Source organism: Podarcis gaigeae, assembly GCF_964106915.1.
Source record: "Podarcis gaigeae genome assembly, chromosome: 6".
Taxonomy (NCBI): Eukaryota; Metazoa; Chordata; class Lepidosauria; order Squamata; family Lacertidae; genus Podarcis; species Podarcis gaigeae.
The window spans coordinates 96,561,573-96,588,744 of NC_139682.1; the positions used below are offsets into that span (position 1 = coordinate 96,561,573).

The window sequence follows — 27,172 nt, forward strand, 5'->3', positions numbered from 1 at the left end:
TCTTGCTTCAGCAATTTATTTTATTTATTAGTTCTTAAAATGTCAACACACACACACATACATACAAAGAAGGGATCCAGTAGGCAGTATACATCTGGAGTTTCAAAAAGCTTTTTGACAAAGTCCCGCTCTATAAGCTACCATGGGATAAGGGGATAGTTGTCTAACAGATCTAGCAGCTGAATAAAGCCTGTTTGGAAAGAGTTCAACCCAGTACAAGGAGCAAACAACGAAGGGATGGCCTGCACTCGTCTCCTTCCAAGTTTTCTCCAGCACAGGAGTCAAATTGTTTTCTTGCAAGTCTGCTCTGTGCAGGTTAGCTCAGGGGGGAGTTCTGCTATGTTCAATGGGGCTCATTTCCTAGCAAGTATGTTTAGGAATTCAGCCTGAATTGTCCCATACAGACTCCTCTGGGTAAAGCAGGGGAAGAACCTGGGCCCTCCATATCTTGTTGAACTCCCAACTCCCATCAGCTCCACCACAGATGGCAAGTGGCCAGGGATGAGGGGAGTTAGAATCTAGCAACATCTTTCCCAGCCCAGGGTTCAAAAGACAGCAACTGGGGCAGGAGCGACAAGAGTTACAGGGTCTATGGCCCAGAGTATACAATGCGACTAGACAAATACAATGACAGAAGGAAATGTGAGCAGGACTCTGGTTTTACTGAGTTTTTAACATTGATGTTTTATTATAAAAAATGGGGGCGGGGGCCCTGTTCTTATCCAAAGTGTGAGTCTTCTGTCAGAAAAGCATCCCTTTGCCTTATTATTCATTATTTGAGAGTCTGCACTTAGCGGGTGCTGATGAACAATATTTTCCATTGTTTCATAGGAGGCAGCACATTCAGTATAAAAACAAAAGCAGGATTATGTCCAAAATAAAAGGGTTGGCTTAGGATGTGGACTGATCTACAATCCACTCTTTTTTAAAAAAAAAAGAAAAAAGTTTTTTTCAAAAAACCTTATTTACTCTGATTTGTACAATAAAAAAATATTTATTAAAAAAAAGGTGCTAGTGGCCTTTAAACATGATCTCACTGTGTCCTCAGTAAGCAAAGATGACTTTGTACGTGACCTGGTGGCCATTGTCCCAAGCATAGAGGAGCCGGTCCTTGGGGTTGTAGTCTATCTGGGTGGTGTAAGAGTACTCGTTCTCAAAGAGCAGGCGGGGGATGATCTGGGTGTTGGTGTGCGTGTCAAATGCATAAGAGATGTTAGCATTCTTCTTGTTGTAGCTGTCAATGGCGTAGAGGACACCGCAGATGACAAAGGAGTTGCCATAGAAGTTTTTGCGCAGGCCTGTCCGCCAGGTGGTCTCCTTGCGAGTGCTCAGATCATTGGCGTTAAGTTTGCTGAGGACAATCACTTCCTGGCTAAAGCCTTCGTAATTAATGGCTGGGTAAATGATCCACAGGCCATTCTCATCCACTGCAAAATCCACATCCGAGTGGCCCCGCCACCGCCAAGGGGTCTCCTCGTCATAGGCCACATCTTCCAACATGGCCCAGGCAGCCACATAACGCTGCTTCAAGTCGTACTTGATGAGGTTGCGAGTGAAGGCCCGGTTATAGTAGAGAGAGCCATTGAAGACTGCATGGCCGGTCCCCATCCAACTGTATGGCAGCTTGTATGAGTTACTCCATCGACCTAAGGGGCAGAGATCACAGAAAGAGAGAACTGTAGGGTTGGAAGGGAAAGGGTCATCTAGTTTAACCCCCTGAAATGAAGGAATCTCAACGAAAGCATCCCTGACAGATGGCCATCCAACCTCTGCTTAAAAACCTCCAAGGAAGGAGAGTCCACCACCTCCCACTGCCAAACAGCTCTTACCACCCTTGATTTTAATTTCATTGGTTCACCTGTTTCCTATGAAGGCTCAAAAAGGAGTGCAGGAAACTGCTTTATACCCAATCGGGCTATTGGTCCATGCAGTGCGGTACCGGCCGGTCAGTGTAAGACAGTGGTGGGGAACCTCAGGCCTGCAGTGGGAGTTCAACTGCTTCTCAATGTGGCTCTTGGGACTCTGGCAGGCAACACCTCCTCAACCACAACCCCTCAAGTCAGGCAAAGCTGGCAACCTGCCACTGTGGATATTATACAGTGGTGCCTCGCAAGACAAAAAGAATCCGTTCCACGAGTCTCTTCGTCTTGCGGTTTTTTCGTCTTGCAAAGCAAGCCCATTAGCGGCTTAGCGGATTAGCGCTATTAGCGGCTTAGTGGATCAGCTGTTAAGCGGCTTAGCGGATCAGCTGTTAAGCGGCTTAGCGGATCAGCTGTTAAGCGGCTTAGCGGATCAGCTGATAAGCGGCTTAGCGGCTTGGGAAAAAGGGGGGGAAGGGGGAAAAACCCGCAGGAACTCGCAAGACATTTTCGTCTTGCAAAGCAAGCCCATAGGAAATTTGTTTTGTGAAGCACCTCCAAAACGGAAAACCCTTTCGTCTAGCGGGTTTTCCGTCTTGCGAGGCATTCATCTTGCGGGGCACCACTGTATTCTAATATTTGACATATTGAGGTACCTCAGTCAGTGCCGTAGCGTGAATTGGCCGTGGCCCCAGGCACAATTTTTTGAAGGGGGTGCAACCAGGCACCCCACAACAGGCTCCTTCATTGGAGCCTGGCTCCAGCGCACGAATGAGCTGCAGGGACAGGCAGCTTCCTCGCACACCCAACCCCACCAGCTGCAACTCCATACCCAGGTCAAGCCTGACCTAGGGGTAGAGAGGGGGGAGTGGGCAGCAATGTGTGCAAGCCCAGCCGCAGTGCCGTCCCTTGGTCAGGCTTGACCCGGGGCGAAGAGAGGCGCCTGGCTGCACCAGCTCTGTCCCAGGGGATGGAGGGGCTGCGGTGCGTGTGCTCTGGGTGTGCCTTGCAAGGCCGGCCGCAGGAGGCTCCCTCCATGCACTGCACCCCTTGGGGGTGCACCCCACATCCCCCCCATGAGGCCTGAGATTACATGGCTGATCTAAGTTATTTGATTTCATTATTTGACAAGTGGTGGTGTTTTAGCCAGTATTAAGAATATCTTATGAGATTTCATATTTGACCCTGCAAAAATAAAATAAAAATCAGGTTATGCCAATACATCTAAAGTGTTCAAAATCTGAGGTAAAGGTCCATGTTCAAAATTTCAAGTTTGGAAGATTTCAAGTATTTGTTTCAGCTGTAGTGTCCAGTGGTATTTTGTATCACACCAAACGGATGAAGGAGCGTTTTTTCTGAGCATAAGTGGGAACAACCTGTGCTGGATAGACTATTTTGGGTCCCCTTAATTTTCTGATCTGCAGTTCACTAGCTTCAAAGACTTCATGCTTCTATACCCATTCTAGCCTCAAACTGCTGAATCAATGCTACCCATCTCCATCCCACCAGACTCCTTAATGGCCCTAAAGGAAAAGGTAAAGGGACCCTGGACCATTAGGTCCAGTCATGGCCGACTCTGGGATTGCGGCGCTCATCTTGCTTTACTGGCCAAGGGAGCTGGCGTACAGCTTCCGGGTCATGTGGTCAGCATGACTAAACCGCTTCTGGCGAACCAGAGCAGCGCATGGAAATGCTGTTTACCTTCCCGCCAGAGCGGTACCTATTTATCTACTTGCATTTTGACGTGCTTTCGAACTGCTAGGTTGGCAGGAGCTGGGACCGAGCAACGGGAGCTCACCCCGTCGTGGGGATTTGAACCGCCAACATTCTGATCGGCAAGTCCTAGGCTCTGTGGTTTAACCTACAGCGCCACCCGCGTCCCATAATGGCCCTACTCTGGGGCAATTCAACATTGTGCCTTGGCTTTGCTCTGAATCCATCCAGGATCCACCACTAACACTCAGCCTCTCTTTCTCTCTCAGTCATCTTATCACACAGCAAGAGGCAGACCTTGCTTGAAGCTGTCCAGGTTCCGAAACTCGACCAGGGTGTTGCCATAGTAATAGTTGGTGACATAGATTCGCTCGTCCTTGGCAAGGGGGTCCTTCATCCAAGCCCCTTCATTCCGCCCATACGTGTTCTGGGTCATGGGCCCAGAGACAGTAGACAAGGTGTCCTTGCACTGGCCTGTTAATAAAACAGAGAAGCAAATAACAACAATGACAACAATACCTTGCATTGTGTATGTAGCACATTTGAAGCATTCATAGTGTTTCAAATACACCAATTATCTCAGCAACCTTTGCCTCAACCTTACAAGTGGACAGGTGAGGGTGAGCATAGCTTGCTACTTCTGGGAAGCTGTTGAGCTGGTGGAAAGAGGAGCTAGATTTGCAGTGGAGAAGGAGAGGCAAGTGCTTCTCTCCCCACTTGACACCCCCCCCCCCCCGCAATCACCTTTCCCTTTAACATGGCACACACAGGTATGGGAATTGGCCAGGGAATTAAAGTGATTAACAGCTGGAAGACAGAGCCAGCAGCAACAAAGCAAGCTATTCATCTACTTATTACATACCTTATTATCCAGTTATTAATACCTTATTGATCAGTTATTGGAGGCACTGTGTTACAGTGGTTCTGGCCCTACCTATGGGACAAAATCTAGAGAGTAGCACCGGGAAGGAGCTTTTCGGCTCCCTGGTGGGCATGCTATGGGGTACTGCAGGGCAGCAGCTTATCTGCTATTTTATACAGGCAACTCCCATTTTGTGCGCATTCAAGGCATGTGTGGCCGCTGACGCATGCGCCTTTTCTGGCCCCGGAACAGGGGTGGGCTTATGTGCGCCCCACTGAGGTGTGTGATGATGTGGAGCGCAACCCCCATGCAAATGGGGAACTGCCTGTATTTCTTTGGAGCTGCAGGGAGCAGGCAGTAGGAGTTTGTGGGCCAAGTGCCCTCAGTATGCTGACACTCAGCTCTATTTCTCTATAACATCTGAATTCAGGCTCAGCCTGAATCCTGGCAAGATGGAGGCAGTGTGGGTGAGTAGTTCCTATGGCAGAGAAACTGCTCAATTGCCTACTCTGAAGGGGGTTACACAAGCAGGTTCACAATCTGGGGTTGCTTCTGGATCCCAGCTTGTCACTGGAGGCCTAGGTAGCTTCTGTGGCTAGGAGTGCCTTTTACCAACTGCAACTGATATGGCAGCTCTGATCGGAGGGCCTGGCCACAGCAGCCCATGCCCTGGTTACTTCAAGACAGGATTACTCAAGCAGTATATAAATGTTGTGGAATACATGGATGAATAAATCAATAATATTAATAAACGTGGAAGGGTTGGCACAGAGGGTGTGCCGTATACAAAAATCTTTCTGGACAGGCTCATAGCTTGCCAGTAACCAATGCAGCCCACAAAACTCAAGAACTTAACATTGTCTGCAAAGCAGATAACAGACCCTGGTCCAGAGCCTTTAAAACAGCAAGGCAAGGCACCAGATAATTCTCCTCAGAGTGAGTCAAATTCTAGGAGTCCCCTGCAGATCAATGGCAAAGGAATCAACAGAAATACATGCATTCTATCATTTTGCAATTTCTGTTCCTTATTCTGCTTCTGGTCAATTCACGGAATTTAGTTTTCCTCATATAACGTAGTGTTTGGTGTGCTCTCTCTCTCACTCACATATCCACGTGTGCACATACACACAGAGAGAGAGAAGGGGGGGGGGAATCCATCAATCTGCAGAAAAGCAATGCCACTTTAGCTTCAGATTTAAGTGATTTGCTTGCTTTCCTAACAGAATTTGCTATATTTCACTTCAGTTGCACAAGCTCCTTTTGGAAAACAAAAAGGAACCTGGCCTGCCATTGCCCTACATCAGTTTGTTTTACCAACCATCTCCTGCCACCCATCGCTGTGTCTTTATAAGCGTAGCCTTTCTGCTGTCACAGGCATGCGAGAGCTGCTTCTGTGGCACCTGATTCCATGTGGCTGAGCAGCGGGTGTGAGTGTTGTGCTTTTCTGCTTTTCTGTGCCCGAAGTCTGTAGTTCTAATAAGCATCAGGCACAGGCAGTTTAGACGACTGTTGCAAAACTCTTAAGAAGCTTCAGAAGCTGCCTTACATCAGGTCAGACTATTTGTCCATCTAGACTAGCCTTGTCTACCTTGGCTGGCAGAAGTGCGTCATCTTTCCCAGCATCCACAAACTGATCCGATGGGAGATGCTAGGGATATGCTCAGCCACTAAGCTACAGTGCTATATTGCCTCACCTAATACTAGTTCTTTTATTTCCACTTAGAGTCCAATTGTTTTACTCAATATTACTCCAGGCTAGGTAGACAAGTCTGGTGTTTCCATACACATCTTTCTGGTGCATCAGTATCTGGAAAGAGGGCTTGCACTTCTTTCCTTGAAAACATCTCCCCGAACCTAATCTCCACCTAAAGGGCACCATCAGAGACTTAATCAGATCAATCCCACCCCAGTTCTCTTCAACTGTCATCTTCAGTATTCCATAGCTTAACTGTTGTCAACATTTGGCAGGTCCTGAAAACCCACAGGTCCTTTTTAGACCATTTTTGTTCTTCTTCTAAATTTACAAAAGAAAATGCTTCTGCATTCTTAGGAAATCCCCTAAATATGTGGAGCTTGCTTACCTAATGTTGAGGTGGCTCCATTTCTCTTCCAAGCTTGACCAGCCAAGTTTTGTTTTGGAGGGAACAATATTACAGGCCCCGTTTACTCTCAGTCTGTCAAATGCATGATGGGTGAGAAACAGAGCTCTACCAACACCCTGGTCTCAAGTCTGGATTAAAGCAATATCAATGTGAAGGAAGGAGGACACAAGCTTACCAATGCTGTTTCGGATATCTTCCTCGTCCAGGCCCTGTGTGGGTGTGACGGTGAGGCTGGGCCTGGCAGGGGCTGCAGGGGGCACCGCTTTGGTTGTGGCAGCTGAAGTCGGCTGGGCTGCTGCCTGTGTGTGGAAATTTGTTGTGGCTGTTTTGGCCATGGGGGGCTTTGTGGCAAAAGCATTCTGGGTTGCCGCAACCGTGGAAGCCTGTGTGGCAGTTTGAACTGCTGTTTTCGTTGGCCATGTGGCGCCTTCATCCACCAAGCCAGTCACTGAGGAGACTCCAGTGGCTGCTGTGGGCTCCAAAGTCATTGCAAAATGGCTGCCGGCTGTAGGGAGATCCGATGAGGTAGACACTGGTGTTGGCTCAACAGAGGGAGGCATGATGGCAGAGGACAGGGGTAGCTTGATTGTTGCAGATGCTTCTTTTCCAGCAGATGTGATGCTTGCAGCATGCTGCTTGATAAGCCTGATGCTTTGGTGAATAAGTGGCTTTTCCACAGACAGCTGCTTCTTCATGGGAATATTTGGCAGGTAGCTGTGTTGCAATAGCTGGTCTTCAATCAGCATATCAATTGGGCTCTCACCACTGAAATGCTCATCCTCTGCTGGAGACACAGAACAAGAAGTGGGGTTCACCCTTCCCTCCTGAACACGGTGTGGATGGAAATGGTTTAAAATGATTGCCCCTTTCTGGCCTGTTTGCCTCCTCCCTGCTATCCTACACACTACAGCCACGGGCTTAATGCTACATCTAAGCCAGGGATTTCGGTTTGCTTTGTGACAAAAAAAAACCACCACCCACAGCCAGGAGAGTTTGTTCCTGACTTACAGACTGTGGTTTGTAGAGGGAGAAACAAACCACAATCATTGATTTGGACATGCCAGTAAGTCAGGGGTCCTGGTTTGTTTGGGATGGTTGTAGCTCAATAGCAGAGCAACTGCTTCGCATGCAGAAGGCCTCAGGTTGACTCTCTGGCACCTCCAGGTGCGGCTGGAAAAGATTTCATCTCTGAAACCCTGAAGAACCTCTGCCAGTCAGTGTAGAGTGGACAATGCTAAACTAAATGAACTACTGGGCTGACTCAATATAAAACAGGCCCACATGTTCCTCTGTGCACTAGCAGGGAGGAGACAAACAGCTCAGAAAGACACAGTCGTGATTAACTTCTAGCTACGGTTTACCATGCTGGGGGGAACTGGCTCAGTACCAGGAACACACGGTGAATTCTGGCCTAACTGGGTATCCTTAGATGAACAACAGGAGGCAATTCCCTTGTTTCTCTCAGCAGGCCCACATTCTCTTACAATTGCCTCATCTTTAAAACATCTTAAATGTTAACCTCAAAAGAAAGAAATGTGCGACTCAGTTCTTAGGAGCTTAAAAGCTGAGAATCAGGTTCCATGCTAATATTAAATGTCCAAAATGACTCTGCTGATTCTGACCCCAGTCCAATGGACTGCACACTGTAAAAGAAAATGGAATCAGGAGATCAGCAGTTTGATGTGGGAAGGAAAGGAAGAGCAACTGAACCAGAATGCAGGTGCCCTGTTCCTCCTCCTGAACAGCTGACTGGCAAGACCCCCCTTTGTTTCCTGGGCCCATGAAGCGCTAGCTGGTGAAGCAGGACATACATAGAACTTTCTTACATGCACAACCTCCCACCCAGCGACTGATAGGAACGTAGAAGCCTACATCCCTGTTGCTGTTTTTTGAAATATTACCAAAATGATATTTGGAAGGAATTTCAGAGGCCATCTACTTCATCCACCTCTCCTGCTTGGAGACAGGAACATCTCCTTGTGGCAGAGGACAGGTGCCCTGCAGAAAGTGACTTGCAGAGCAAAAGAGCCCCAGGTGCCCTCGACTGCAAGCGGATCCATGGCAACAAGCGCCTCCTCACCTGCTCAATGAGTAATGAGCCACAGGAGATAAAACGCCTCGCTGATTCCTAAACCCTATGTCCTGTTTCTGATCAAATTTCACTCAATCATAAAAATAAAAGCTGTCCTGAAAACACGTACACACCACATATAACGTTCTCTGTGCCACAGCAAGAGAAAGAAGATCCCATGTGCCATGTGGGGAGGGAGTCGTCGTGAAATTCTCCTTCCTGGCCTTAAAAGGCCACAGCTGCGGCCTTTCTACATACCTTCAGTTTGGAGTAACTGCTTCTGTTTCCAAGATTCAAGTTTTCCAACCATTTTGAATTTCCCATGGTTTCAGGCTCACATCCCCATGCCTCTGCTCCCATTTCCCCATTGGTCCTTTTAAAAAAACCATCCTACCAAGAGATTGAAATTTCACCTGCTATCCCCCCCCCCCCATATATTATTCAAAGCACTGTAAACAGAATTAAAGTGACGGCAAGTGTCGCAAGCTGCCTGCCAGCATTTCCCTGAGATCCAGAATTCTGAAAGTGCCATTCTGCAACCTTCCAACTCACGGTCATCGAGGTCTTTTTCTGTCTCAGGATCTTTGGCCTTATAATAAGTGACTCCTCGGATGATGGTGGGCTGGGCTGGAGTCCGGCTCCTCACATGGAGTTTTCTTGGCAAAGTTGACTTTGGAGCTGGGGGCGCATAGCGCAAAGACTCTGCAGAACTGATTTGCTGAGAAGCCATTTCATCATGCAGGAAAACCTCTTCGTATTTTTCCTTTTGAGAAACAAAACAACATATTAAAGTGTGGCCAGAGGACAAAGAGGGAGTGTTTGTCAGTAATTATGCATCTGACCAAGGAGGTGGAGTTCTGTCTTGGATGGACTGCATCCTCTGTTAAAGGAACAGGTTTGCAGTCCAGAGATGTTGTTAGTTTGGGACATAATTCTGGATGCTCAAATGGCATCAGTGGCACAAAGCACTTTCCACCAGCTTAGACTGATGTGCTAACCATGATCACCTCCTGGACAAAGGTAGCCTGGACAGTGGTCATTCATGCCCTAGTAACACCCAGGGACAAGAACTGCAATGTGCTGTATATGGGACTGCTTTTGAATACTTCTCAGAAACTCTACTTGATGCTGAACTCTACTTGATACTTGAACTCTACTGCAATGAAGATCACAGCTGGCATGAGTTATGGGGAAGAACATCTCCTCAGTTACGCTAAGTTTCCCACCTCAGTCAATCAATCCTGTCAACAGACTTCATAATGAAACATATCTATCCATTTATGTAAAAGATACAAGTTTATCAAACATCTCCATCAGATAGGAAAATATGGCTACATTCATTTGGATAAGGTTTTTAAAATACTGAAATGTGAAAGAGATAGCGCCTGCATGTAGTAATATAAATGTTCCTGTGTATTTTTGGACACAGTTGAAAGGGCCATTGTTTAACCAATAACCTTCACCATTTGAGATAAGGGATGTTGTTGGAGCACAACTCCCATCGTCCCTGACCACTGGCCATGCTGGTTGGAGATTATGAGTGTTGTCAATCCAACAACATCTGGAGGGTCACAGCTGCCCCACCCTAACCTATCAAAACCACCAAACAAGAAACACAGAGTAAATGAACTGCTATCCTTTCGTGGGAGCAGGCAGTCTTTTAGTCAATATTTTAAAGACTACTTGAGTCACGAAAAGTGATTGTTGTCCCTGCTTTAAACTTAAATCTGGTAGCAGGCAGAATCTAACAGAATCCTGGTTTCACTATTTTTGGGAGGGGTGGGGAATGGAAATGCAAAGTTCCTGGCCCTCAAGGAGGAGCTTGCAGAAATCTGAAATCACCTCAGTGAGAGTGTAGGCGGCGGCAGCATCCCTCTGCAGTGAACTCTGGATGTCAGCAAGGTTGTTAGAGATGCTGTCAGAAGAATTTGTCTTGCCTTTAAGATCCATCTCCTGCCAAATTTTGTCTGCATTTGGTCTCTTCTCTTTGTGTTCCTTGGTGAGATTGCTAGACAATTCCTAGAATGAGCACAGGGAAAGAAAGAACGCCATTAGCACAGAGAGCAGAGTTCTACACATTAGCCTACAGTTTGTGGGATTAAAAAGTGTTAGAGGACCAATGGCTGCTGCCAGGAGCTTCCTCTCCATTCCAGCCCTGCCTTCCTTGGCCAATTGCCCTGAACGGGCCTGAAAGCCAGACCAGTCAACAGCCAGAGGAAGAAGAGACAGCAAAACACTGCACTCACATACATACCCTCCAGGAAGGGCCTTAACCCCATCCACCACCCTTTGAAATACAATTAAATGCACTGAATATGTGTGAAAGCTTCTCAGAATCTTTGGGATGGAGCAGGACAGAAACGAACAGAAATAGTTAATACCTTGTGCTTAAACAATGACTGCTGTAGATCAATAGCAAAATATACTTTGTAGGCTCCACGGCTCCCAGGCCAGGCCCCCCAGAGGACGCCCATGAGAAGCAGCTGTGGAGCAGGGGGGGGGGGCAGGAACTCACAGATATTACAGGAACAAGGGAGTCTTTCTAGGTCAATAAGAGGTAACCGAACTCCCAGAGAGACAGCTGAAAATAATGGGCCTCCCCACTCTTCTGCCACCCGCCCCCAGCCAGGCCCACATCGACAGTGACCACCCCTTGTTTCCAAGAGGGCGCATGGAAAAGATTTCAAGATGTGTTTATAATTAACTTGAATTGTCCCCAGTTGGTGCAAGTTGGTGCCACCCCACACAACCTAGCATTTCCCAGATGAAAACAGAAGCTCTCCTGCATGTTGTTAGCTCCCACGTTATCAAACCAAGGATAATGGAGGCCCTAGCCTCAAAAGGTTGTTGAGCTTTCCTAGGGCAATTGCCTGATAGCTGCTCCGCTGCTGCCAAGCCTGGGCCGCCCGCGCCACAGCCAGAGCCTGAACCAGAGCTGCCCGTGCGGGGAACAGGGGCACTCTTAACAAACTGCAGTCCCCAAGATCCTTTAAAGAGTTAAAGTGGAATAATGGCACCTTTTCTGCAGACAGAGGGCATAAAGGTAAAGGTACCCCTGCCCGTACGGGCCAGTCGTGTCCGACTCAGGGTTGTGCGTCCATCTCACTTAAGAGGCCGGGAGCCAGCTCTGTCCGGAGACACTTCCAGGTCACGTGGCCAACGTGATGAAGCTGCTCTGGTGAACCGGCACCAGCACAGCACACGGAAACGCTGTTTACCTTCCCGCTATAATGCGGTACCTATTTATCTATTTGCACTTTGACGAGCTTTCGAACTGCTAGGTTGGCAGGAGCTGGGACCGAACGACGGGAGCTCACCCCGCCGTGGGGATTCAAACCGCTGACCATACGATCGGCAAGTCCTAGGCACTGAGGTTTTACTCACAGCGCCACCTGCGTCCCACAAGGGCATATATTTATGCAACTGGTTGTAGATAAGTAGGATTGCCACCATTTCTCCCGGCTCAAGCTCCTTTGCCTCTAAAGCAGGGCCGGCATAACCATAGGTGCTAGGGGCGCAGGGCAACCGGGTGCCCAGCTCTCAGGGGCGCCAGGCCGAGAGTCCGGGGATTGAAGGGCCAGGCCGGCCGACAGCCTGTCGGAGCTTTTCTGCTGCAAGTGCTGAGGCAGCCAGCCAGCTCTGCCCTCCTGCACGCCTGGGATTGGCAGGCCGTCAAGAGGCCCACCCAGCACATGCACGCTCCTCCCACAAGGGGCGTAGCTTCCCTTCCAAGCCTCTGCAGGGATTGCTCTCCCCCTCCCCCCGCAGCAGCAGCAAGGGAGAGTTGCAGGCCCCCAAAAGCTCAACAACTCTGAGCTGCCCCCTTAAAAAGCTCAACAACTTTGGCCTCCCGCCGCCCCAAAATTGGGAGCGCTGGGCAGCTTTTTGCACTCCAGCGCTGCAAATGCTAAAGACGGCCCTGCTCTAAAGCGTTCCATAGACAAGTTAGACAGGCAAAATTTATAGTGATGGGCTTGCATTATTTCTGCATGTCAAGCAAGAGGGCTGGAGGAAAGGGATGGAAATGCTGGGTGCCTACAAAATCTCATTTCACAACAGACTGTTCCCAAAATTGCTGTGGGACTCAGTATTGTGGATCAAGCTGCCCACAGTAGAATATTGATCTGCAACTTAGCAGCTTCTTGGGGCTGTCATAATGTTGTCTAGGGCAGCCATCTTACCTCTTCCAGTTTCTCCACTCGGCCAACCAGCTTCGTTGTGACAGAGTGCAGCTTGAGCAAGTCTAAGCCATAGAAAGCGCCTTCTAGTAGATCGATGACAGCTGCCAGCTGAAAACACATAATCATGGAACAGTTATGTCACTGTCTCCCCTCATATTTGCTTGCCTGAAAGTAACACAATTTGTGTGCTCTTTGGATGAACCCTTTGAACAGCTCAGCCATGAAGCTCAATAGGCAAGTTAACTATCTCTCAGCCAAGCCTCCCCTGCAGGCCTGTTATGAAGACTGTTTTGTACACTGAAAGACACAAGAGAAAGAATATCCCATTTATTTCATAGTCCTCAACAGCATTATTTGGCGGGTATATGTGTGTTGCGCTATAGGGTCTCGGTTGGGAAAGGACCAAAGCTTATTGGTTCTGAAATGGAAATATTAATGGCCATACATAGTGGTATCCCGAGAATATATGCAAAAAGGTTTTTTCATAATCATCATGCCTACATATAGTGTCACCAGTGTACTTGGCATTTTTCAGAGCTTCATAAGCAAAAAAGACAAGGTTCAGGTCATAAGAAGCTTACATTCTAAATTAAATGGAAAACAGCCAAGGTCAGGAGCCCTTTTAGGAGCCTGGTATCTTATTCTGAGAGGGGGAAAGACAGAAAGTTCACTATTTTAGCTTCACCCTCAAAACATGATCAAACCCAGAACTTGGGTTTCTCTGTCACATGACTAGCTGTATCAAATGCTTAGCAAAAACGCACACCTAAGAGTCACTCTTCAAGGGCATTTGGCAGCAACAACAGCAGAACAATAGTCTCCACTTATATCTTGCTGAAAGAAATACAAATTGTAATTACATAAATAATTCTGTAATTTTTAAAACTAAAAGATATACACCCTTGCTACTTTACATTTCTGATCTAGCCTTTTATGTGGCTGATGTTATTTGATTGTGTTTCTGTACTTAAATCAATTCATAGCTTTTTCAAAATGTCCAGAGGCCTGTGTTGAAATAATGCTTCCCAGGAATTTAAATTCTTATAATTGCTCAATCTGCCCTTGTTTAATATCATTCATTACACCAGGGTATTTTGTTTTTCATTCTTCCCCAATATCTTAGTTTTATACTTGTTTGTTTCTAGGTCCAATTTATTTCCTTCTCATTAATTTTCTCTACTACTTCTCTACTACTTTAGTAACTGCGTGATCTATAATTATGCTAAATCAGTAAAGCAGAAAGTGCACACTCTTGATGGAACCCTTTACACATTTTGATACCAAATTTTGTTCAGGAGAATTTACTCCATTTACAGCTCCCTGGCTTCTGTTTTCTCCTGTCCTCATAGTCTGTTCCTACCTTCTGCAATGTAATAATATTTTATTCCAGACAAGGCCATGGGTAGTTTTGCCCCAAAATTAACGCTACAGTTAAGTGTTCTTTGAAATTTCTCACTTTCTCTCTATCGGTATCCAGATTGCCACCATCGGTACTTTTATTCCTCTTCCACATGTGTGCAACTATAAGAAATTCACTGTTCTGGTGGAAAATATTAAATTGGAACTGACCCTGTAATAGCAGTTGTTGTTTTTCAAAAAACGAAACTAGGGTAAATGGTATCTTTTAATCTAAGCCCAATCCAAAAGGAAGAAGTTGTTAAACAAATGTGAGATGATGAATGGCTTCAAATTATGCTTGGCACAAGAAGGTTCTGGATGCCCTAGTTCTGAGCATTCCCAGCTTGAGTTCTAGAGCCAAGCATGTTTGCATAACCCTCTTCAGGGAACTTTATGAATTAGCCGTGTGGAACATGACACTGTTCCTGGATGACAAGGAATCTGGCAGCAATTCCCTAGAAACTTCACAGAAGGGGGCCATGAGCGATGGAGGCAGGCTTGAGGATGATGCTCTCAGGCACAATACAACCACCCGTCTCACATCTGCCAATAGGTTAACATGAATCTGAACATGTGAAGCTGCCTTATGGAGTCAAGCCACTGGTCCATCTGTCCCAGAATGCTCTACTCAAGCTGGTAGTAACAGTTCCAAAAACTCAGGGAAAGTTATTTTCCAAAACTGTGGCCAGAGATAGCTTTAACTGAATATTTCAGGGACTGAACATCAGACCCTCTGCTCCCAAAACATATGATCAGGCACTCAGCCAGCTAGAATTTGTTAGTTAACTTCTGAATTCCCTTCCAGAAGATTGCTTGCCCTTTTTTAAAGAAGGACTGAACACATTCATGGAGAGAATTCATGGCTATTTGGAATGAGAGCTGAATCGGGCCTTTGTGCTCAAAGGCAGCGCCATAAACCATGAAAACCAGGTGCTGAGGGCCAAGAAGAGGGGAAGGCCACCCCTGCTCTGCGTCCCGATTCTGAACTTCCAGAGGCGTCTGGGTGGCCACTGCCGCAAACCGAATGCTGGGCCTGATGGGCTTGGGTCTGCTCTAGCAAGGAAACTTTTATGTGCCACCAAGATACAAAAGGTAAAAGAAAGCTCATCCTCGAGTATTTCATGTCACTTCCCACCAGCTGCCTGAATTGGGATGCCGCCAAGCAAAGCCTGGTCCAAATTGTGGCAGCTTCCAAGCCTTTGCAATATTCCTCATTAGGCTGAGGTCGTCCATTCATGTGCAAGGCCAGCTCCCTGCCACCTTGCTGCTTGGAGAACAAAGGAAGTGTTGCTGGTCAGACAGTCAAGCCGATTACAGTTCATTTGAACTTGCCCAGGCAGGAGATAGCTGAGGCTCAAGTTTCATGGCTTTCAGAGTTGTGAGAACAAACCTAAAACAACCGTCTCCAGTTACATTTTGGGCTGCCAAAAAAAAGCCTTGTAAAGCAGAAAATAAGGAAAGACAACAATTACCAGAACAAGCGCATGAAGCTGGCGGCTTCCTGGTATGTGCCTTTTTCCACACAAGGACAACCCCAAATGAGTGTGGGAAGCCACTCGGAGGACAGCGCATGCAGGCCCCAAGGGAATGGAAGGCAGACTGCGGGAATGAAAGCAGGAAACCAAGCGGAACCCTTGTGGCCAGAGGCTCTCTCTATGTCTCCAAGCACCAGATGTGTACGGTAACACACACACACACACACACAATCCCCATGGGCTTGTCGCGGCCATCATGCTGCTCTTGCAAGTTTTCCAAAGACATCTGGTTGGCTCCCATTGCAAAGAGGACTGTTGGTCTGATCTTGCAAGACCAGAGCCATCTTTAGCAGGCAGCACTCTCAGAATTATAACTGTTGGGATATGCACACACAAAACGGAGACTAATTTGAAAGCAAGAGCTCTGGAATGACACAAATTGGCAAAACTAAAGCCAGAATTGTGTTCTGGGTTTTTGCAAAATTAGGTTTTATTTCCAGCTGGGACGGGCAGTGCATACTGAGAATGAGTCTGATTTTTCAGGAACATTCTTCTCTTCCTTCACCCCCTGCAGCTCATCACAGATCTGCCACAGCTACCACATACTGCCACGTACACAACGCCCCTCAGCAGGATCACTATCCACAAAGAATAAGTGTAAAATGAGCAGCATTCCCTATGAGTTGCTACAGGGAAAGCAGGAATATCATTAGTTGTGTTTTGCTGAAACTTTTCCCAGCTGGCAAAGCAGAAATGTTCATAAAGCAAAATGGACATTCACCAAAAACTAAGCAAGACAGTTATTCATTGACACTACTCATAATTTATAAAGTGCTTTCTGAGTATTCCACAATTTGAAATCTGTCACATTTATGTTACCCATAACTGTCACCCAATTGCAAGTGAGTGGATCATAGAATCATAAAGTTGGAAGGTACCCAAGGGTCATCTAGTCCAACCCCCTGCAATGCAGGAATCCCAGCCAAAGCATCCCTGACAGATGGCCATCCAGCCTCTGGTTAGAAACCTCCAAGGAAGGAGAGTCCACCACCTCTCGTGGGAATCTGTTCCACTGCCAAACAGCTCTTACTGTTAGAAATATTTTTCTGAATGTTTAGTTGGAATCTCCTTTCTTGTAACTTGAAGTCACTGATTCGAGTCCTACCATCCAGAGCAGGAGAAAACAAGCTTGCTCCATCTTCCATGTGACAGCCCTTAAGATATTAATAGGTGGCTATCATATTTGCTCTCAGTCTCCTTTTCCAGGCTAAACACCCCCAGCTCCCTCAATTGTTCCTCATCAGGGCTTGGTTTCCAGACCCTTGATAATCTTGTTCTCCCTTCTCTGCACACATTCCAGCTTGTCAACATCTTTCTTAAACTGTGGTGCCCAAAACTGGACACGGTATTCCAAGTGTGGTCTGACCAAGGCAGAATCGAGTGGTACTATTACTTCCCTTGATCTGGACACTAGACTTCTGTGGATGCAGGCTAGTATAGCATTCAGGTTTTTTGCTGCTGCATCACACTGGTGACTCAGGTTAAGCTTCTTCAGATACCAAGTGTGCATGCACATGAAAACTTATACTCAGAACATACTTAGTTGGTCTCTAAGGTGCTACTGGACCATTTTTTTTAATTTATTTCGACTGCGTCAGACCAACACAGCTACCTAGCTAAATCTAGAAGCAAAGAGGCAAGTTGCTGGCCAGAAGTCTTCAGAGGAAGGAGCTGCTTTCAGGCAGGGCTGGGAAACCTGTGCTCCTTCTGATGTTGTTGGCCTGCAGCTCCCATCATCCCTGACCCCTGGCCATGTGCTGATGGGAAGTGGAGTCCAACAATATCCAGACCACCATTGGCTTCTCAGCCCTGTTTGTTAAGAACATGCCGAATGCTCTGAGGGACTGCTGTTTTACACACTAGCACTTTATGGTTGTCTGTCTGCTCCCCTGCCCCTCAAACCTGGTACATTTGTAGGTATCATGTTTGTTTTCAAAAAGTCACGAGTCTACAGATTTATTGCCTCAAAAACAATATCAATAGGCTGCCTATTGCTTCGGAATGAGAAATCACAGTTGCAGTGTGTGTGTGTGTGTGTGTGTGTGTGTGTGTGTGTGTGAAATACCTTGAAGTCTTTGCTGTCTGCTTCTTGCAGTTTCTTCAGCCTGAAGTCTCCCTCGCAGGGGTTCAGGGCGGACGGTGGGGCTACACACGAACATTTGCATTCCGGTCCAGAAGTGATCGTTTCCACCGTGTAAAAATCCTCTGGTTTGGCAGCTCCTTCGTTAATCCTCTGGCAAGCGCCTCTGCCCAAGGGCCTCACCACACACTTGCACTGGCAGTCTCTGCCTTCCGACACGGCCTTCACCTTGTCATAGTCCCCTAACAACTAATAAAGGGAAAGGAGGAAAAAGAACAAGCTGGTCAGTTCGTTCTGAAAGTAGAATTTCCCTCCCCTTCTCTCCCTCCATTCTCCTTGCTTTATTTTTGTTCTTGTGGAGTGTATGGGAGAGGCTCAGACATTCTGAAACCTTGAAGAAATAGGTCGCTGGTTTAAAATATTGCTGACTCTCACCATTTTCTGCTCCTTGATTATCTGGGAAAGTAATTTTCTTCCACCACCCAAACCCCAAACTAGTCAGCTTCCCCCGATGAACTTTGCGCTCTCTCGCTCTCTTGGGTTTTGGGAAATTAAAAGGCTGTAGTTCTCAAACCATGCATTCCAGGATGAGCTCATTTAAATTTAACAGGCACAGTCCCTCAAGTCATTCTCTTCCTTGAGCCTTACTGAAGTGAGAAGGAGTTATGCAAGAACTGTTCTCTTTGCACCTCAGGTTGGCTTTTGCAGGAGAATGGTCCCAGTGGGAACTGGATATGCTCCAGAAGGAATGCAGCCAAAGAAAGGAAACCCTCATGGTCTGCTTGAAATAAAGTCAGAGTCAATCCCTCAGCAAGACCACCTTCTCCTGCAGGACGATTCTGAAGAGCAGCACCTCTCCCCTGAGTTCTGGAGCAGACCAGCTGCATCAGCCAAGCAAATGTCCAACAACTGCAGATGCAACCCAGAGAATTTCCTTTAGGGATCAGACACAAAACTGACGAATAAAAATAGCCGGAGCACATGTTTTTTCTTGCTGTGCAAGTATGTGCTGAGACTTCCCAGGGGTGGAGAACTTCATTCAGAAGAACCGTCTGGAGAGACGCATCTGAGGGCTACTTCACACACTACTCAGCAGCAAATCCAAGTCTGCCACTGAAGGTGCATTTCTTAAAAAGGACAACTAAGATAAAAGGGAGTGACAAAACAATAAATACACCCTTAAATCTAATCAATCACCAAAATTGGGTATATCTGATTTGACAAAGATGGTAAAGCTTCTCCTGGTGAGGCATGGGGTGTGTGTTGGCCATATTCACACAAAAACAATGTTTGGAGAGATTCAGTGATGAGACCCCCTGGCTGCTTTGCATTCAGATGGCACAGGCTCAGTTCAGACATCATGCTAGAGAATGATTTGAGCTTCCACACATAATAGAGGCCAACCACGGGTCAGACCTGCTTGTCTGCTTTTATTCTCCATCTCCTCTGCCCCGCAGTGGAGTGCACTCCGAAGGCAGAGCAGCGGTTGTAACTATGGTTTGTCAGGTCAGACAAGACACTAAACCAGGGAGGGGGATAGTCGATGTGGTTCCCCCCACCCTTCCCTGACGTTGCTGGACTACAACTCCTGTCACCCCTGACCCCTGGGTGTGCTGGGTGAGGCTGATGGGAGCTGCAGTCCAAGACATTTGGAGATCACATGATAGCCACCCCTGCGCTCAGCCGTACGCAGGCTTCCTTAACAATGATTCGGCATGACATCTGAAGCCGAGCACCAGCCAGATTGCTAGTCAGCAGAGATGGATAAAAAAGATTGTGCCACTGAGCAAGAAAAATGCACTCTGTGCTGCTGATAGAAGTAGGACGACTCATGCAACACTAATATACACACAGTAATTATCAAAGTGATTATACATTCTTTATCAATCTTCTGAGAAAAATACAAAACCTTATTCAAAGCCAGAGACTTGCGAACTACCTAACCTAAGATGAACTTATAATGTCTGATTTCAATGGATTTTCCAAGTGCTTACCAACAAAAGTAAGTTCGGTGTTTTTCACAATACCGAGAGATGCTAGTGAAGCTGTAAAGGTAAAGGGACCCCTGACCATTAGGTCCAGTCGTGGCCGACTCTGAGGTTGCAGCGCTCAGCTCTCTTTATTGGCTGAGGGAGCCGGTGTACAATTTCAAGGTCATGTGGCCAGCATGACTAAGCCGCTTCTGGCAAACCAGAGCAGCACACGGAAACACCGTTTACCTTCCCACCAGAGCGGTACCTATTTATCTACTTGCACTTTGACGTGCTCTCAAACTGCTAGGTGGGCAGGAGCAGGGACCAAGCAACAGGAGCTCACCCCGTCATTGCGGGGATTCGAACCGCCGACCTTCTGATCAACAAGTCCTAGGCTCGGTGGTTTAACCCACAGCGCCACCCGCGTCCCGTAGTGAAGCTGTAGATGGATATTAATAAGGTTGTAGACAGGGTGCCAGTGTTTTGCACCTGTTTCGCCCTGGCGGGCCAAGGAATCAAGAGACCGCTGTTTGCCCCCAATGGGGCCCTTTTACTGGGGCTTTCAGGTAGCCCACTCCCAAGATAGTTTTCTGGGCTTCTTCAGTGGTCTAATCTCAAAGCCTTGATACGTATATTGATATTCACTAATAATAATTAAAACCAAATCTTATTAGAAATAACTTAATGCACTTCTAAATAATCAATTAAATAAAAAATACATATCCATTATATGTGAAAGCAGTACCTTTCTGAGTTTGCCTCTATCTCACTAGCAGCAGGGCAGGAAGAGGACTCCTGCATGTGAAAGCTACGCTGTGCTGTAACACAAAGCAGGCTAAGATTCCCCATCTATCAACATGATTTGTGTGTTTCAAAATTAGTAATTAGGCCACCATCATTTCAAAACACTCCTTTTTAAAAACAATCCATAACTAAATTTAGCCTCTTTAGGTCACTTGCTTCCTTTTTTCATTGTGCTTAACATAGAATGTAAGCTTCTTTGCTCCTTTAACAATGGAAGCTGATCCAATCAAATAGGCCCAATTTGCTTGCTTTGTTATCCAGCTATACTATTCTGGCAATACATTCATTTTGTATTAAATTTGGCTGGGCTTGCATTTGGCACATCTCTGATGCAAATAAAGCAATCTTTTTTTGTAAAAAGGAAACTACAGTAACACCCATGACCTGAGTTCATTCAACCACAGAGTAAATTAATTTAGAAGCAGACTTTAATCTAAGTAAAAATAATTGTTTCTGTTTCTAATAAAGAGCCAAAAGCACAGTCAGTCAAGCCATAAAGAGCTCCTGTTCATACCAATTTATGGCTCATTTTTACAACTGTTGGAACCTATGGCAGCAGCTGTCACTTTTGGCTGACTTTAGCCACAGGTGAAAACCAACACAAAGCTGATTGAAAGTGCCGCTGTTGCCACAGGCTCACATAGCCATAGGAATAAACATACAACTACTCATGCAGCACAATCCTGGAAATATCTGCTCAGGAGAAAGTCCTACCAGGACTTACTTTTGAGTACATAGGAAAGGGCTGCATGGCAACAATCCGAAACCTACCTATCTTGCTAGGGGTCCTTCCAGATGCTAATGGTTCATTCTGACCCAGTTTTTCTGGGTCTTCAATTTTATTAGGTATTCCACTACTTCCCATCCACGCCAGTGCACAGTCCTTGGTGGAATGTTTCTGTGCTATCTTTTCTGGTGCCTCCCCCTCAGTTCCTACCTTCCTGCCCTCTACTACTTTTCCCCATTGGGGGCACGGGGGCAGATATTTCCTTCCCTGTGCATGTGCACCATAAAAAATTCGCAGGAACTGCACTAGCTCCATACTTGGTTCCTAGTTATCATGGATGCCTGAGCTTTGGGAAGGGGCAACATCCATTTCCACGCAAGCCTTTTAACTCAAGATGCTAAAATCTTTACAGCAATCTTTACTGCAAGGCTCAACACATTTATTTCTTTCTACATCACCATGGACCAAGCTGTATTCATACCCCTGAGACACATCTGTGACCCAATATGCCGGCTACTCAATGTAACACATCATAGCAAAAGCAAAAAGTTACCCCTATGATATTCTCACGAGGAAGCTGGTAAAATGGGGGTTGAAAAAGGTAACTGTTAGGTGGATTTGTAGCTGGGTTGACTGACTGAACCCAAAGAATTAATGGTTCCTTGCCATCCTGGAAAAAAGTGGCAAGGTTCTGTCGTGGGCCCCTTATTGTTCAATGTCTTTATAAATGACTTGGATGAAGGAATTGGGGGGATGATCATCAAATTTGTAAATGACACCAAACTGGGAGGGAAAGCTAATGCTACAAAAGACAGAATCAGAAATGAAAATGACCTTAACAGATTGGAGAACTGGGCGCAAGCGAACAAAATGTATTTCAACAGGGTTGGTTCTGCACTTAGGCAGGAAGAACCAGATGCACAAATATAGGATGGGGAACGCCTGGTTTACTAGCAGTACATGCGAAAAGGATCTGGGGGTCTTGGTGGACCATAACCTTAACACAAGTCAACAGTGTGATGCAGCAGCAAAAAAGGCAAATACTATTCTAGGCTGCAACAACAGAAGTCTAGTGTCCAAATCAAGGGAAGTAATAGTACCACTCTATTCTGCCTTGGTCAGACCACACTTGGAATACTGTGTCCAGTTCTGGGCACCACAATTTAAGAAGGATGTTGACAAGCTAGAACTTGTGCAGAGGAGAGCAACCAAGATGATCAAGGGTCTCGAAACTAAGCCTTACAAGGAACAGTTGAAGGAGCTGGGTATTAGCCTGGAAAAGAGGAGAGTGAGAAGAAATATGATAGCCATCTGGAAACATCCTAAGGGCTGTCACATGGAAAAGGGAACAATCTTGTTTCTCCTGCTCTGGAGGGTAGGTCTTGAACCAATGGAGATTCCAACTAAACATTCGGGGAAAAAACTTTCTAAGAGTAAGAGATGTTTGGCAGTGGAACAGACTCCCACGAGAGGAGGGTGGACTCCCCTTCCTTGGAGGTTTTTAAGCAGAGGTTGGATGGCCATCTGTCATGGATGCTGTTGCTGAAATTCCTGCATTGCAGGGGGTTGGACTAGATGACCCTCAGGGTCCCATCCAATTCTATGATTCAATGAATCCAAATAAGAAATAATGTATATAGGCATTCCTTCGCCTGACCATCATTCAAAATCAGAAATCTCTATCAGCTCTAAAGAAAGCAAACTTCACACCAGTATTCCTACAGTTATGACAATGTCTTGAAGACCCACGTTCATCATGGTCAGGCTGCATCACTGCGGTAAAGATGGCTATCCTGCCAAAATTTTTGTTTCTCTTTCAAGTGCTGCCAGTGATGATTACACCCAAACAATTAAAAAATTGGCAGTGCTCAATAAACAAGTTTATTCACAAAAGGGGTGGGAAGCATGACTAGGCTCCAGAAATATATATGGAAGTGTCAAAAATGGCGGTCTCAGAATCCCACATCTCCAAACTCATTACAATGCCTTCTAATTAAAATATTTGATGTCACTGATCCATGGGCAGAAAGGTAAACCACAGGTAGATATAGAAATTTCAGGTCCTGTATATAGAGCATATCCTTTTCTACTCTCCGCACTCACTAAAACACATGCTATTGTGAATGCTTTCCTCTGAACCACAGTAAATGTGTGGAAAGCAAAGTTTAAAAAACTGGCTCCCCCAATATCTCCCCTTATCCCTCTTCGCTTTCATCCAGGGCAATGTTTAGATTGGAATGGTTTGGAACAGGTGGGTCTTTATAAATTAAAAGATTTCTATGCAAACAGTACACCCCCCAAAAAAAACAAGAACAATTCATAGCTGCCATACCAAACCTTAAATGGTCATGGTACCACTTCAACCAGCTGTTAAGATTCCTGTATAACCCAGACATTTCCACTCAAGCAAACAGGAAACTAACAGCAGTAGAGCATTAACCTCTCTCCACTCTCTAAGGGCACAGCTTCCTCAATTTATAAAGCTCAAATAATTCTAGAATATGGCAATCTATTGTTCACAAAAATGCCATGGAAAATGGACATAGATGTGCAAATACCAAATGAAAAAGGGATGGCTTTGTGGTCCGGGAGACCACTGGAATCAATTTCTGCCAAAATAAGGGAAGCCTCATTAAAACTTCTGCATAGGTGGCATTATACACCGCTGAGGCTATCCTGAATATTTAAGGAAGTTAATCCCAATAGTTGGAGGAGATGTATTTCCGTATGTGGTGGTGATACGACATCATCAAACCCTTCTGGAATGCTGTCTTCAAAGAAAAAAGCTTGATACAGAACAAAACAATTGAAATGTCCCCTGCACTAGCACTGCTTGGGCTTAGGATCCTGTCTGCTCACGAGTATCCTAACGATGACCTCTTAACCTTTCTATGGACTGCTGCCCATATGGAGATAGCCAGCTGTTGGAAAACCAGTGTTGGGCTGAACATTGGCTCTTGGTATAACAGAGTATGGTCAATAGCACTGGCTGAGAAACTAACATGCCAGGTGAGAGCGGCAAAGGGCAAACACAATCCATACTCCTTTTATAACATATGGCAAATGTTTATTGAATACAAATCGCTCAGACTGTGGCAGGAATCCACCCAGCACTCGTGGGAAAATGTGGCGTGATCTCTTATAGTAATCAAATGAAACTTTAACACATGGCAAGTCTGTAATTTTTTTCAGGACAAGTTATTTGTTTTTTACTGTTGTAACAATTATTTTCTCAAAAATTATCTTCTGTACCATGAAAATAAATAAAAACAGTATTTAAATAAATAACAGTATTAAAATAAATAAAAACAGTATTAATAAAAACAGTATTTTAAAAAAACTACCTGTTAACAACCCACCTGCCAAAAAAAGATAAAATAAAAGAAGAAATAAGTGCTAACGAACTTTTATACCATCTGTGACTGCAGATGTATAGTAGGCTATTTTCAGCTTTTCCACAGTAAGAGAAAACTGCATCCAATGTAAAAAAGACAAGGCGGGGAAGTACTGGAATTTTGATGACAACAACATTGGGTGGGTGGGTGGGTGTGGAAGCAGTCTAGGAAGCAAGCTGAAGCAGATGAGATCCACATCAGACTGTGCTTCTGTTCCAAGACGTTAGTACAGATGAAAATTAAGGAAATTCACAGCCCATAGGGTGTAACACTGCAGTGCTCAACATGGCGCACACATCTGCAGAAATCCCATCAAGGGATGAAGTGGAAAGATACCTTTGAAGAGAGTTTCTTTAACACAACCTGTTTATGTTAAGGCTGTGAATCACTGCACCATCTTAAGCACGCTCTCTTTGGAATAAGTCCCACAGAAGCAAATTCCACGGAGTTCAAAGTAAAGATGTTTTTGATTGAGCTGGAGACTCAAAAGCTTCAGCTCAACTGAGTCACAGTTCAGCCTTCAAAAATATGAAGCATATTTATTTCTCAAAGGGACAGGCACCCAAATGAAAAATCCACATACATCCTTCTTTGGAAAAATAATGGCTCTAATCTGAACTGGTTTGCAGACTAAACTAACTTGCAGCAGGTCTGCAGGGTGCTAAATAATGATTCCCATGCCCTTGGAACCAGCACCTGAATACTGCACACATTTATTTCATTTTTAAATTTATCTTTATCCAATTCTCCGTACAGCACAGCACACATTGATTTGGAAGCATTCGGTGGAACTTGCCTCTCTTTTTCAGAGAAAACATAACCTTCCTGAAGTTCTAAGCAAATCCACGCCTGGAAACTGGGAAGCCTCCCCCGCCCCCGGGCCGTGCCTGTGGCTGGCACCCCGCTCGGCCCGCGTCCAGATAGGCGCTGCTGCCCATCTCAAAGCCCCTCTCCCTGCCCGGCGCTCGCCTCCTCGTTCCTGCACCTTCTTCCTACCCAGCCAGACCCCGGCTCCGTCTAACGCACTCCGCTCTCCTTCAGGATGGCCTCCAGCAGACCCGGCAGCCGCATCCAGAGCCGGGAACGGGGCGAGGGGCGGCGCACGGGCGTCTGCCTCGCCCCCGGGCTGCCCGGACTCGGCGCAGGACTCCTGCCCCGGAGCTGGGGCGGGCAGCGGGGTTCCCGCCCCGCGTACCTGCGAGAGGATGTTCTCCTGGTTGTCCGCCTCGTCGTGGAGCGGGGCGCCGGCGGGGGTGGCGGCGGGGCTGGCGGCGGAGGAGCCCCAGCAGGCGGCCAGCAGCGCCGCCGCCGAGCAGCAGCAGAGCAGCGCCACGGGCCGAGCCATGGAGGGCGCGGCGGCTAGCGGGCGTCGGGGGGCGAGAGGCCGGGCATGGGCGGCGGCGGGGTCTCGCTGCGAGCCGAGCTGCACCGGCCGCGCCGGGGATGGCGGCTGCGGGGAAGAGCGCGCCTGACTCCGGCTCCGCTGCCCGTCTGGGGGCGAGGCGGGGCGGGGGGGGCGGGCCGGAGGAGGAGCCTCCTCTTCGGCTATTGTGTCTTCCGACCCCCCGACGCCAGGAGGACGGCGCCCCAAGCCCGCCCCAAGCCCCCAAGTCTGGGTCAGGCGAGTCTCGAGGGGCCCCGCATTTCGTGCCTAAGATGCGCGCAGCCCCGTCGAGGCTCCCCCCGAAGCGGGTCTGAAACGGGAGAGCCGCGCTTCTTGTCCGAAGGGACTCCAAGGCGCGAAGCCGGACCAACCTCGCCTTGAAACTTCTTGCAGGCCCGCAAGCCCCAGGCGGGCGGGCGGGGGGTCGCCTCGCATGGAGGAAGCAGGAGGGGGCGCCGAAGGACTTGGCCGGGCCAGAACACCTCCGGGGCGCCAGGTCCCGCTCCGGCCCCTTCCCCAGCAGCCGGAGCCACGAAGCCTCCAGCCGGACGGGCGCCGCTTGGGGAGGCCACGCCAGCAAAGCAGCAAGCCGGCCCGAAGCTAGGCTGCCCCCGGGCAAAGACCCAGCTTGGCCCCACCCCGAGGTCCTGTGCCTACAAACAAACACCTCAACCCATTTATTTGTAAAGGGCATAAAAAGTAGGCAATGTATTATTGAATCCCAAGGAATCCCGAGCTTCCCTTCCACTAAAAGCAAATCGTTTGACAATGGTAGCACTTCCACGTCCAGCAAGTGTCTGAGGTCAGGTTTGGAATTGGATTTGTTTGGTCACAGGATCATTAAAAGGCTGCATTTCCGTAAGATCAGCCAAGACCCCCTGGCTTCCTTCTAAAATGTTTCCCCCTCCTCTCTTTGAGGCTTTTGGCCACCCATCCCTCTTCTTGGTTCAGTGCAAACCCTTTCAAGAAGTATTGACGTGTAAATTTACTCCTAAGCACAAGATTCCTTTACTTTTGTTTGATTACTCATTTTAAGAAATGATAATTTTGTAGTCATTTTATGTTCCCTGTAAGGTGAATAAAAATGT

General features: G+C 47.0%; 1 protein-coding gene across 2 annotated transcripts; it reads right to left on the reverse strand.

The window, feature by feature from the left end:
- OLFML2B (olfactomedin like 2B) lies at positions 1–26,677 on the reverse strand. Of its 2 annotated transcripts, none has more exons than XM_083743848.1 (8): positions 25,896–26,677; positions 17,787–18,050; positions 12,789–12,896; positions 10,450–10,626; positions 9,160–9,370; positions 6,712–7,320; positions 3,870–4,046; positions 1–1,646 (listed from the first exon to the last, which is right to left on the reverse strand). In XM_083743848.1, exons 1-8 carry the CDS (start codon positions 26,043–26,045, stop codon positions 1,045–1,047), a joined length of 2,298 nt encoding a protein of 765 aa, XP_083599974.1. In that variant the 5' UTR covers positions 26,046–26,677; the 3' UTR covers positions 1–1,044. The 2 variants fall into 2 exon arrangements, with proteins under 2 accessions (XP_083599974.1, XP_083599975.1); XM_083743849.1 differs by having other exon boundaries at positions 6,712–7,317; positions 25,896–26,262.
- Between the last annotated feature and the right edge of the window lie 495 nt (positions 26,678–27,172).

Bases quoted from the DNA above. Each gene is read 5' to 3' on its own strand.
- OLFML2B (XM_083743848.1), bottom strand. From the start codon at position 26,045: ATGGCTCGGCCCGTGGCGCTGCTCTGCTGCTGCTCGGCGGCGGCGCTG. The intron at 10,627-12,788 runs GTAAGATGGCTG...TGCTCATTCTAG, and splicing joins GAGTGGAGAAACTGGAAGAG to GAATTGTCTAGCAATCTCAC. The intron at 1,647-3,869 runs GTCTGCCTCTTG...TCTGCCCCTTAG, and splicing joins CCTGGACAGCTTCAAGCAAG to GTCGATGGAGTAACTCATAC.